This window comes from Athene cunicularia (genome assembly GCF_003259725.1).
Source record: "Athene cunicularia isolate RWA chromosome 2 unlocalized genomic scaffold, athCun1 chr2_part1, whole genome shotgun sequence".
Taxonomy (NCBI): Eukaryota; Metazoa; Chordata; class Aves; order Strigiformes; family Strigidae; genus Athene; species Athene cunicularia.
In genome coordinates, this window is record NW_020799095.1 from 2,590,254 (window position 1) to 2,601,746 (window position 11,493).

Here is an 11,493-nt window from a genome sequence, read left to right on the forward strand (position 1 = left end):
GGGGGGGGTGACCCCATGCAACTTTTGAAATGTATTTTCCTGGGAGGACACTGCTTTCCAAATGGGAATTCAGCTCCAGGCTTGGAAGGATGGAGTAGCTACTGAAGTGTGATGCATCTGCACTGGCACAGGGTCATCCTTATAGAGCCTGTCAGTCAGCACCGGTGGTTTCTCTGCCCCTGCCTCTCGCTTTCCTTGAATAACTGCTTGGGCAGCATTTGGCCTGTGAAATGAAAACTGCAGCTGCCATGTGGGGGCTGTCTGGCTCAGATAAAGAAAAGCCTGTGGCACTCCTCTCTCCGCAGTTGGAGAGAACTCAAACAGACTAATTAACACTGAGTGACCTTATTCAATGGCTGCTGGAAACGTCTGGAAGGAAATAGTGTTCAGTCCCTTCTTGGCAGACCGAGGACCGTAGCCCAACATCCACGCCACCAACAGTTTGCCCTTCCAGTTCTCACTTGGATAAGGGCTGAAGATGAAAAGGAGATTAAGACTTTTGTGGGGCATGGCTGAGTCTCACTGCAAGAGCAGGGCTGAAGGAAGCAAAGGAATAAATGTCAGACCACAGTATTGTCCCCATCACCATGTCTTCAGACAGGACCTGTCCCCACGCAAAGTTGTGCAGGTTTATTCCAAGCCTCTCTTATTTTCGTGAAAGCTGGATGATTACTCTTAGTGTAGTTTTTCAGGGTTTTTTTTTTCTGGTAAGGCAGTGAAGAAGTGGAAAAGGGTGAGTTCCTGCCCAGAAGGGACAACTCTTAATGAGTGTGGAAAGAGCTGTTCTACCCTATGAAGAGCATAACTTGAAATGTGTTTAGTAGTAGTTTCAGCTTTGACTAGTATAACAGCAGAAGAAGGGCTATTCCGAAGCCATGCTGACTGAAGGCAGGGTTAGAACTAGGTCCCTCCACTACACCAGGCTGTGGCTGAACCCATCCTTCCAGGATGGATTTATCCAACAAGGTACTTGAGTCTGTTGCTCTTTGTAACTAATAATTGCCTGATGGGATGTTAATTTCTTCTCAGGTGTTGGGACTTGAGTGCTGGCAATTTAAAATGGATTTTTCAGGTGCCCATCCTGGCAGCTATCGTGGTGAGTACTGGTTGATTACAAGGTGTGGGAGGCAGTGCCTTTGATCGATGCAGGCTCAGTGGGAGGAGTTGGGCCAGGCTGCCCTACTCTAATCATCCTGTTAACAAAGATCCTGCCTTAATAGTGTGGAGTCTCTATATACAGCCAGTTTAAGGGCCTTATGTTTGACCTGCCTGTACATTTGAAAGATGCATCCAGCAGAAGGGTTTATGAGCAACTTCAGGTTTTTCTTAGGAGGCAAAAATGACATGGGGTAAAACCCTAAAATCATTAATAAAATATTCAAGCCAATATTTCCCATGCACATGATACTGAAACCCTCAGGGGTCATAACACATTCTCAGCAGGCATCTCCAGTGGGAAGAACAAAATTTGGGTTCCATAGTTGGACCTAACCTTTTCCCCAGGCATGTTTCAGTGTCATCAGACTCATCTCTTGGAACTGATAAAAGCTTGGGATGCCTCAAAGCTGGGAGTGAAAGTTAAACCATCCCAGCTATGATGGGATGGTGTTAATCACTGATGGAGGTTTAGTTCAGCCCCCACCCAGGAGCCAGAGAGGACAGAAAGGAAATAAGTGACATTATGCAGACACAGGACTGCACTCTCACAAGCTGGAGAGGCAATTTCAAGATGTGATTATCTGCACAAGGGGAATTTGGTGGGTAGTTATGTGTTTGCTTGAGAGGGTCCTAATTAACTAGAGAACCTGCTTTCACTCTTTTCATTAATTACCCTCTTTCCTCCCTCTGCCTTTGTTTATGGTTCTTTATTATTCCATCTGATGGATAGATAAGCACATCCAAAAGAGCTTGTCCACTCCCACACATCCTAGTCCCCCTTTACGTTCATCCATGAGTAGCTGAGCGGAGTCAGTAAGAATCTCTCTGTAGTCTTCAGAGGGTTTTGCATCAAGCTCTATATACTTCTGAGTCACAAATCAGGAGGCTTGGAAGATGATCAGTGTGGGTGAGAAGAAAAGCAGATCATCTGCATATCGACATCAGGAAAGTTTCTGAGGTGAATATGCTCATATATGCAATTAGGTGGGCTGCTTTGGATTTTTTTTTTAATTTTTTTTTTTTTTTTTTTTTTTTTTTTTGTTGGTGAAATTCTCCACCCGGCTCTAGCAGTGAGTTCTGCACCTTGGAAGAAACAAATCACCAAGCCCACATCGTGGTCATTGGAAACAAAATAGTAGGATGGAGAAGAAAGTTCAGATAGTTCAACTAGATGAATGCCAGCAACCCCATTGCATTTAATTTAAAGCCCAATTAGCAGAGGAGAAAGAGCTCAATTGAGGATCGTACTTGTAAAAATAATGTTTCTCCATGAGTCTCTGCTGTGCTTGTACCCTGGCTATTTGCAAATGCAGCTATTTATCATGCAAAAATATTCTGTGGGTTGTTTCTGTTTAATTTCTGTGGATTCATATTGTTCACTTGGCTGCCTTTTCAATTCCCACACTGGCTGGTCATATGTTGCTGGACTAAGTTGCACATTTTCTGGATGTGCTTGCAGAGTTTTGAGGCTGAGGGGCTTAAAATCCTTCCACTCTTCTGCGAGCTTTGATGTTACTCAGTTGTCTGGATTTCTTTTAAGACTTAGCATGTTTCAGGAAGTCAGAGGAGCATCCCACCTGACTGTGATAAGGTTGGATATCTTCAATTTAGCTGAAAAATGCAGAACAAGACCCCACTTTTGAGACTTTGAAGCTAGAAAAACTCCTATGAGAAACACAGCCTCTCTTTTTTTTTTTTTTTTCAGATTGGTTTCCAATGAAAATTAATTATATGCCCCCAGGCTGTGTGCTTCTCTGCCTGTTGGTCTATCCATCCCTCCCTTATAACTTTTATGCCAGTCAGTAAATTCCAACCAAATGTAACTAAGGGAATGGGGTTGCATGGATGTTAAATTCCCACAAACCTCATGAAAACAGTCAAAGAGATACGGGAGAGAAATTCTATTAATGGCCCTTCAAAGGAGAGGGTGTAGGTACAACCTTACCCCCTTTTTAACACAGAGGAGAGCTGTTCAAAATGGACTTGCACCTCGTTAAAGGAGAAGGAATCCAACCACAGAAGACAAAGCCATAGCAAACCAGGCCATGTTCATTCAGCGACTCGGGGAACTATTTAACAGTGAGGATAATTGACCGTTGGAACGACTTATGGTTGTGGTAGGATCTCCGTCATGGAAACACTGAAACCCAGATCTGCTATAGCTCAAACAAAAATGAATACAAGGAGGGCTTATGGACTGCGTTTTGCAGGAGATCAAACTAGAGGTTCACAATGGTCCCTTCTGGCGTAGAACTATGAGCCTGTGTGTGGCATGGTAATTTGTTTCTTTAAAATGCTGCTATGCTGGCATCTGAGAAGTCAAATGACTGCTGCAAGCCTCCAGAGAAACCCATAAGCATCAGCATTAGCCCAGCAACATGGATCTGCCCAGCGCAGACTGTTACACAATGGTTCTGCTTGTGGCTATACCATAGCCCCAAGAATGGTTTTTTCCAGGGCAGCAGCAGGTGTAATTCCAGCCCCAGTGAAATCATTCTCTGAAGAGCTCAGAAAAACCTGAGAATCCCTCAAACATCTCCCCATTTTCCATCTCTGTTAAGCAGTAGTGTAGCCATGAGGCAGAGGTTGCTGTTACTTTTTTTGCTGCATGGGTTACCATGAGCATGTCATGGAGGACTGGATTAGCTGGGTTGAGCAGCTGGCCACGAGATGGATTCATAGGTATGTCTCCCTGTATAAGTAGTAGGTAACACTTCCTTCCTGTCCTTATCTGGTCCATACTCAACACCCCTCCAGAGCAACAGCAGTAGATGTACAACAGGAGGTTTTTGTTGCCCTTTGGCATTCTTGATCTGTCATCTCCAGTTAGGTCCCTGCACCTTCATCATGGTGCAGTCCACTTGCTCTTCTTTCTGTTCTCATATGGAAATACAGAAAGGCATCCTACTAATGTGTCTCTTAATCCCAGGTGGGCTGCAAGAGACAAATACAACCTCATTTTGGTCTGCTCTCTGAACCCTGAGCCAAGTCTGAGAGGTTTATGAGGCCATGAAAATGTCCCATATCACTCTATGGAATTTGACAAAATAGATGACGCAAAAATACTGATAGTTCTCTGTAGTCCTTACCCCAAAATGCCTAGTAAGCACTGCCTTATATATTGATATGCTAGCCCATTGTCAAGTGTCTGCCAGACTGGCTAGTTCAGTATTTCCATGTGAGGTGCCCACATCTTGTCAGAGAAGGCCATTCTCTCAACCATTCAGGTTAAACACAGCTGACTAGATCCCACCAAACACTGAGTCTTTCCTGGAGAGCTCGTCCCTTCCACGGGACGAGTTGTCCCAAGAAGGAGCTTCATACAGAGCACAAAAAGGTCACTGCCACAGCTCCTTGACTCATCCTGGGAAAAGCATTGACTAAACAACACTACAATTGTTTGGATCTCTTTTAACAGTTATTCTCTCTTTGTTGTTGTTTGTCTTTTTTTTTTCCCCCCCCTCCTTTTCCAGGTAAATTTTATTCTTTTTATCAATATTATCAGAGTCCTAGCAACCAAGCTACGAGAGACGAATGCAGGGAGGTGTGACTCAAGACAACAGTACAGGTGAGTCACATACCCTCTCCACGTTTTGGGAGATGTCATTGTTTCATGCACTTGACTACCAAGGGAGCCCAGGGTGACAAGTTCCTGGTGTCTACACTGTAGACACCTAAAATAAGGTGAGAAGAATGTTGTCTTTCAAGTCTGGTAATGCAGACTGAATCAACAGCAGTTTAAACATGTAAACATTTCAAATCCAACCTGACTCATAGGTTAAAGAGAGGAATACGGTCTCTGCAACCAGTTTGGAAGTGACTGTGCTGGCCTTGACCTACGAGTGAAAAAATAAAAGCATTACTTACCTGTTGAAGCCCCTAAAACTTGTACCAATTTATTTATTTCTATTTATTTCCCCCCTGTGCTTTGTAAAACTTGATCTATTTGTTAAACCTGCCCTTCAGTGGGTGCTTCAATGTCCTTGTTAAAATAAAATAAAATTAAAAAAAAAAAAAAGTTTCCTGACTCTTTGCTGGAAATCTGGCATTTCCTTGTTTGGTTTATTTTCCTTTGTTCTGCCAGTGCTTCCCTCCTGATAATTTAGAATATTTGTAGCATGGTCAAAACCAGACAGAAAAAGCAAATTGCTGAGACACCTCAGCTGTTTGAGAGCTCTCAAGGCTTTTCATCATCTCCTGAGCAAGACTGACCAGCATGACACATGTAAAGGGAGGGAGAGCAGAATTGTTTGAGCTGCAAACCATGAGCTCACTGCTACCATCTCACTCTCCAAACACAAGACACTTCATCTGAAGCAGGAGTGAGATTTGGCAGGAAATCACCTCTCCATTTTTCTTTGCTGCCCTGTCAGGGCTCTGATTTATCTATTTATTTATTTCTCCCTGGCTGAAGCTTGCAATTAATTATGGCTTGGATGGAGCCTTCCTCTTTTAATGTGTTAAATTCCCTCAGTGGTTTCCGGTTGCTGGACAGAGGAGGTACCAGGTCTTTCTGGTAGTGATGTCTGCCCTTCTCAATAATTGCCGCTTGGTGACTTGCTGTAACTCTTGGAAGAAGGTTTAATCCTTCAATTAATAATGCTTCCAGGCATTCTGGTTCCCTCAGGAGCAAACCCAGCCAAGTACTTGGGGTTGCATTATGCCTTCCCCCAATCCCCAACAGAAGTCCTATGCTGAGTTGGAGCTGCTTCTTTAAAAAGGGGCTTTTCAAGTGATGCTGCAGTCCAAAGCACCTCCCAAGAGCATTCACCTTCTGCTTTCCCCATAATGCAGTATCCTCTTCCCCTTGATATCTAGAGTAATTCTTCTCCTTGATGCACTTCCCTCTCCACCAGCCCTGCTCATGGCACAGAAGGCTCTAACCCAGGGAGGACCTTCATGTCTTGCCTCAATAAGCAGGGAGAATGACAGAATCAGAGAATGGTTGAGGTTGGAAGGGGCCTCTGGAGGTCATCTAGTCCAACCTCCCCTGCTCAAGCAGTCTCAGCTACTGTATAGCACCATGTCCAGTCGTCATAAGCTGAAGCAGAACCATCCTTCGGGAACAAGGGGATTTGGTGCCAGTCAGAGGGCTGGAAGCAGCAGTGCACATTTCTTTCCAGTCACCCTTCCACCCTCTACCCTTGATCCTGACCCAAAGCTAGGGATAGCTTGAAGCTGAAAAAGACATCTCGGTGTCTTCATCTCCAGTACCTACAGCAGCATCACACAGGGCCATGCGTGTGAGGAGGGTTAGACCAGCACATCAAGACATGCTGGAGCATGGACTGTGTTGTGTCACATGCCGTAAGAGAAGCAGCAGTTTGAAACTGCAGGTGGACAAGGTGCTTGTGTAAATGTAAGATATCCAAGCCTAGCCAAGGGGCCACATAAGCAAGAACAAAATTACATGCAACTTGTGCCCAAGATATGAGATGGATGAGCCTGGCTGGGAGGTTCGCTCCATCCACTAATTTCCTCTGTGTCTTTCCTTATTGCTACAGGAAGCTGCTGAAATCTACCCTCGTCCTTATGCCTCTGTTTGGCGTTCACTATATTGTTTTCATGGCTATGCCATACACAGATGTGTCAGGGATTCTTTGGCAAGTTCAAATGCACTATGAAATGCTGTTCAACTCTTTCCAGGTATTGTAACTGTTAAACCATGGGGATAAACTCTGAGAATTTCAATGGGCAGAGGAGGGAAATAAGAGTGCAAGGTTGTCTTTGGAAGCAGAGCTGTTTTTACAATACACCGGATTTCATTCACAAGGTGATTTGACAGTATTTTAGCATCAAGTATGTTTTATATTTGCACAACGTATAAAGGCTCAGTTTTGTTCAACAAAAAATGTTCCTGTTGAAAGATAACTTGCCCCACAAAATAAATCCCTTTAGATCCAGGTTAGACATAAGCTGGTAGAGATCCACAGAGACATGTTGTTTCAAATTAGCTTCCAATTTGCTTGTCCCAAGTTGTCTTTCAGTCCTGTGAATGGACTCCTCAGTTCTAGGTTTGGGCAAAAGGCAGGTTCAGTTACAGGACTGGTCCTGTATAAGACACAGCAACAAGAATATGCAACTGTCTACAAGAGCAGCATTTGATCATCACTGCACACCCTTCCCTGAGGGATTAATTTTTGGCTTGCATGCTACTACCAATCATCATGGTTGACCAGCGTGGATGATGAAAGGTGGACAGATGGTCTGGCCAGATGACAGTTTAGGAAAAAAAATATAAGGGAGATGGGGACAAAGCTTCAATATTTGTGCTTCCACAATTCCCGTTGGGTGCTCTCGTGGTTTAACCCCAGCCAGCAACTAAACACCACACAGCCACTCGCTCACCCAGTAGGGTGGGGGAGAAAATCAGAAGGGTAAAAGTAAGAAAACTCATGACTTGAGATCAGAACAGTTTAATAATTGAAATAAAATAAAATAACTAAAAATAATAAGAAAAAGAATAGGAAGAATAAGAGTAAGAATAAGAGTAAGAGTAAGAATAAGAATAAGAATAAGAATAAGAATAAGAATAAGAATAAGAATAAGAATAAGAATAAGAATAAGAATAAGAATAAGAATAAGGATAAATTGTAATGAAAAGGAAAACAACGAAAAGAGAGAGAAATAAACCCCAAGAGAAACAAGTGATGCAAATGAAAAACAATTGTTTACTACCCACCCACCGATGCCCAGCGTGTTTCCAAGCAGCAGACCCCTGGACAGATTTCCCTCTAGTTTGTATGCTGAGCATGATGTCATATGGCATGGGATATCCCTCCAGCCAGTTGGGTTCAGCTGTCCCAGTAAGGTCCCCTCCCAGCTTCTTGTGCACCCCAGCCTCCTCACTGCCAGGGCAGCACGAGAAGCTGAGAAGTCCATTGCTTAGGGTAAGCACCGCTCAGCAACAACTAAAACATCAGTGTGTTATCAAAATTATTCTCATCCTAAATGCAAAACGCAGCACTATACCAGCTATTAGGAAGACAATTCACTCTATCCCAGCAGAATCCAGGACAGATGAAGGTCAAATAAAATAGTGGATGAACTCAGCAAGACCTATTGGCCAACAGAAAGATGTGGATCGTTTGCTCACATCTGAATTCCTTTGCTGATCCCACCTCAGCCAGTTCTGCTCCATGCATGAGCTGCCTCACTTACAGCAAGAGCTGGATAAGTCCCATCAGGACCATCTTCCGTCCTCCCATCCTGAAGCAGGATCAGCTACATTTTAAAACACTGGAAATGTTTATGCAACAAGTTCATAAACACCTCCAGTGAAGTAGACCCCACCACCTCCTCAGACACCCCTCACCATCTCAGAACCTTTGCAAAAGATCTGGGGGTGAAAACAGTCCTGGTAGCTAAACCATGACCCAAAGGGTTTATAGAGTCTATTTACTTTTTCACAAATCTGCAGCAAAATGTCTGTTTATCTGTCTTCCATGGGCTACTGAACAGTGGAAGGTTTCTCACACACATTATATACATCATACTATGACTGTCATTGATTTCAGAGGAACAGGGACACTGGGCAGCACCATCAGGAAAGTGATTCTCACATGCAGCAAGGTTAACATTAATATATTGTTTCTTCTTCCTTCTAGGGATTTTTCGTTGCCATCATATACTGTTTTTGCAATGGAGAGGTAAGTCACCAGCTTCTTAATTATTTCCCTCTTTTCGTTAGGTTAGTTCCACACTCAGACCATAAGGTGGATGCACATCAACATATCCTCACTTATTATAGAGACACAACTCCCTTTTGCACTCAGTGAAATATTTATCAGTCCAACATAGAAAGCTCATACCCTCAGTTTTTGGTCATCCAGGTCGGTATGTCATCCATAAATGGAGAAAAACAAATGTGTTTTTTCTTTTCCTAGCACAATTGCTGTTTAACGCTGCTTAATTTCAGATTTGTAGCAGGAGAAAAGTGGATTGATAGAGTAGCTGCCTAACCAACAAGCTCTTTTGATTGTCCAAGCTTTTTCGACCTTTTTTTCTATTTCCAGAGTGATGTTTTTAGGTCTTTTCCAGAGTGATATGCTTTTATGTCTGTTTCCATTAATTCCCTCTATGGCTGCAAGTTAAGAAGCTACATGGCCAGTGGATACACACGGGGAAAGGACAGAGCTACTTTTATGGTCCAGCATAAGGCTTGTTTGGCCTAAATTTATGAATTTTCAGGGGAAATGCAACTACAAATATACTGCTTCCACAGTGTAAAACCAAGATGAAACCCTTACCATAAGGGGAGTTGATTTCATTCTAACTTTAGCCATCTAAAAGTGGGATGCTCACTCTAAAGTAGTCAGCTTACTCCTTTCTAGAAGAAATTTCTAGTGACTCAGGCACCTCCAAAGGAGGTTCATCATACTTGATGCTCATGGCACATTGAGAGGTCTCTCTCCTGGATGTGCTGCTCACTGTCCTTTAACCCTGAGAGACAGTTAACCCACATTTTCAATTAGATGTTTTCAGCCATTTGAGCTTCCCAATGACAAATATTTCATTTGGAAAGGGTGGATTTAATGTGAATTTACTGTTCCTTCCAATTTCACTCCTCAGAGAGTTTCTCACCCACTCTGTCTGTGGATATTACCTCCTTCTGATACTCTCTGCCCCTCTTTCCTCCCACTTATGCTTTTTTTTTTTCTCCTTTTGTCTCTCAGGTCCAAGCAGAAATAAAGAAGTCATGGAGCAGGTGGACATTAGCACTTGACTTTAAAAGGAAAGCACGAAGTGGGAGCACAACCTACAGTTATGGACCAATGGTTTCCCATACCAGCATCACAAATGTAGCCACAAGAGGAGCACTTGCCCTCCATCTCAATACGAGACTTATACCAGGGACCCTCAATGGACACCGGAATTTGCCAGGTTATGTAAAAAATGGGTCCATTTCTGAAAACTCCATGCCTTCTTCTGGACCAGAGCAGTACAACAAAGACGAGGAGTACCTGAATGGCTCTGGGCTTTACGATGGAGACAGACCAACAGTACTCATTGAAGAAGAAAGAGAGACAGTGATGTAGAAAGAGGAGGAGAAAAAAAGAAACAAAAGGATGAAAAAGGTTCCTGGAGAGCATTTAGTGGGCAAAAGAGTATCAGGCCACGTACCAGATGCCAAAGGGTTTCCATACAGTTTCTCTGTTCTGTGGAACAAGAGGTTGTTATATGGGAAAAAGAAGTGAGCCTCCAATGTGGCCAGCTGTTGATCACATACATATACTCAGTGATCTAAGTCTCCCTGGTGTTAACAGAGGCAGGGCTATCCAGACCCATGGGCCTTGCTACCTGCTGAACAACAGAGATACTAAGAGTTTGCAAGGGAGGGTTGCAAAGCATCACGTGGTTCTTGGACCTCTTGGATAGTGTGGGCAGCCAAGGAGGACAGGAGTCTCACCCAGTAAAGCAAGAGTCTTGAGGGGAGGGTACAGTGACATCTTCTTGCGAGGGTACTAGCCACCCTGAGCATCAGCATCTTCAGTTTGGTTTGCTCTTTCCCTGTAAAGTCTGCCTGGTAACACACACAACACTGATCAAGACCCCTTGAGGGTCATTGTTGCCCTGTCTTGCAGACAAGCACTTGACGCAGACAGCTCGATACAACCGGTTGCATGTTCTTCGCTTGGGCAAGCTCACTCCTCTGGGGTGGGCAGGGTTAACAGCTCATGGTTGCTGGATTCAGGCAGAAAACTCTATTCTCCTTTCCCTGACCTGGGTCCCAGTAGCAAGCCAGAAACCAGTGCAATTTTAGGATGGAAAATGTGGTTATCAGAATGTGCAACATTTTTGTTCTTCCAGATGCAGCAGCAGAGAGCGGCCCACCAAAGGGGTTGAGGGAGGGTGGAGAATTTTTGGATCTTGGGTATTTGTTCCTCTCTGTGTGTGTGTGTGTGTGTGTGTGTGTGTGTGTGTGTCTAAAATCCGTTCAGAAGGTAGCTAACTCAGCCCTCCCTTTTTTGTGGGTGCTCATGGAAACAGGCTTCAGTCATTTTTTTAACTCCTAAATTGCTTCTCATTCTGCCCTCTGAATTTCCTGTTTCTCACTAGTCCAAACCCTCATGAGGAGAAAGACTCCATCAATAGTCTGCCTGTATCACCCAGAAGCACAAACTGCTGGATACAAACCAGACAAACCTACCTTCATGAGACCCAAAGGCAAAATTTGCTGGATAAATCCACAGGGATTGCTCATGGATGGTCACCTTCTGAACATCTTCTGAACATTCCTATTCTTTGTGTTTTGGTCACACACACATATGTATGCTAGGTCAAACTCTTAGCAGGTGTAAACAAGTCTGACTTCAACCAGTCACTGAGTTTGCC

At 43.8% G+C, this 11,493-nt stretch overlaps 1 protein-coding gene across 1 annotated transcript in view; it reads left to right on the forward strand.

Moving 5' to 3' along the window:
• The window catches only part of PTH1R (parathyroid hormone 1 receptor), a 112,895-nt gene extending 101,857 nt beyond the window's left edge, over positions 1-11,038 (forward strand). Inside the window, exons 9-13 of the mRNA XM_026842025.1 lie at positions 1,030-1,096; positions 4,632-4,726; positions 6,663-6,804; positions 8,766-8,807; positions 9,834-11,038. Of these exons, the coding sequence (XP_026697826.1) occupies positions 1,030-1,096; positions 4,632-4,726; positions 6,663-6,804; positions 8,766-8,807; positions 9,834-10,196 (709 nt within the window). The 3' untranslated portion in view covers positions 10,197-11,038. The remainder of the gene's footprint in view (positions 1-1,029; positions 1,097-4,631; positions 4,727-6,662; positions 6,805-8,765; positions 8,808-9,833) is intronic.
• The last annotated feature ends 455 nt before the right edge of the window (positions 11,039-11,493 follow it).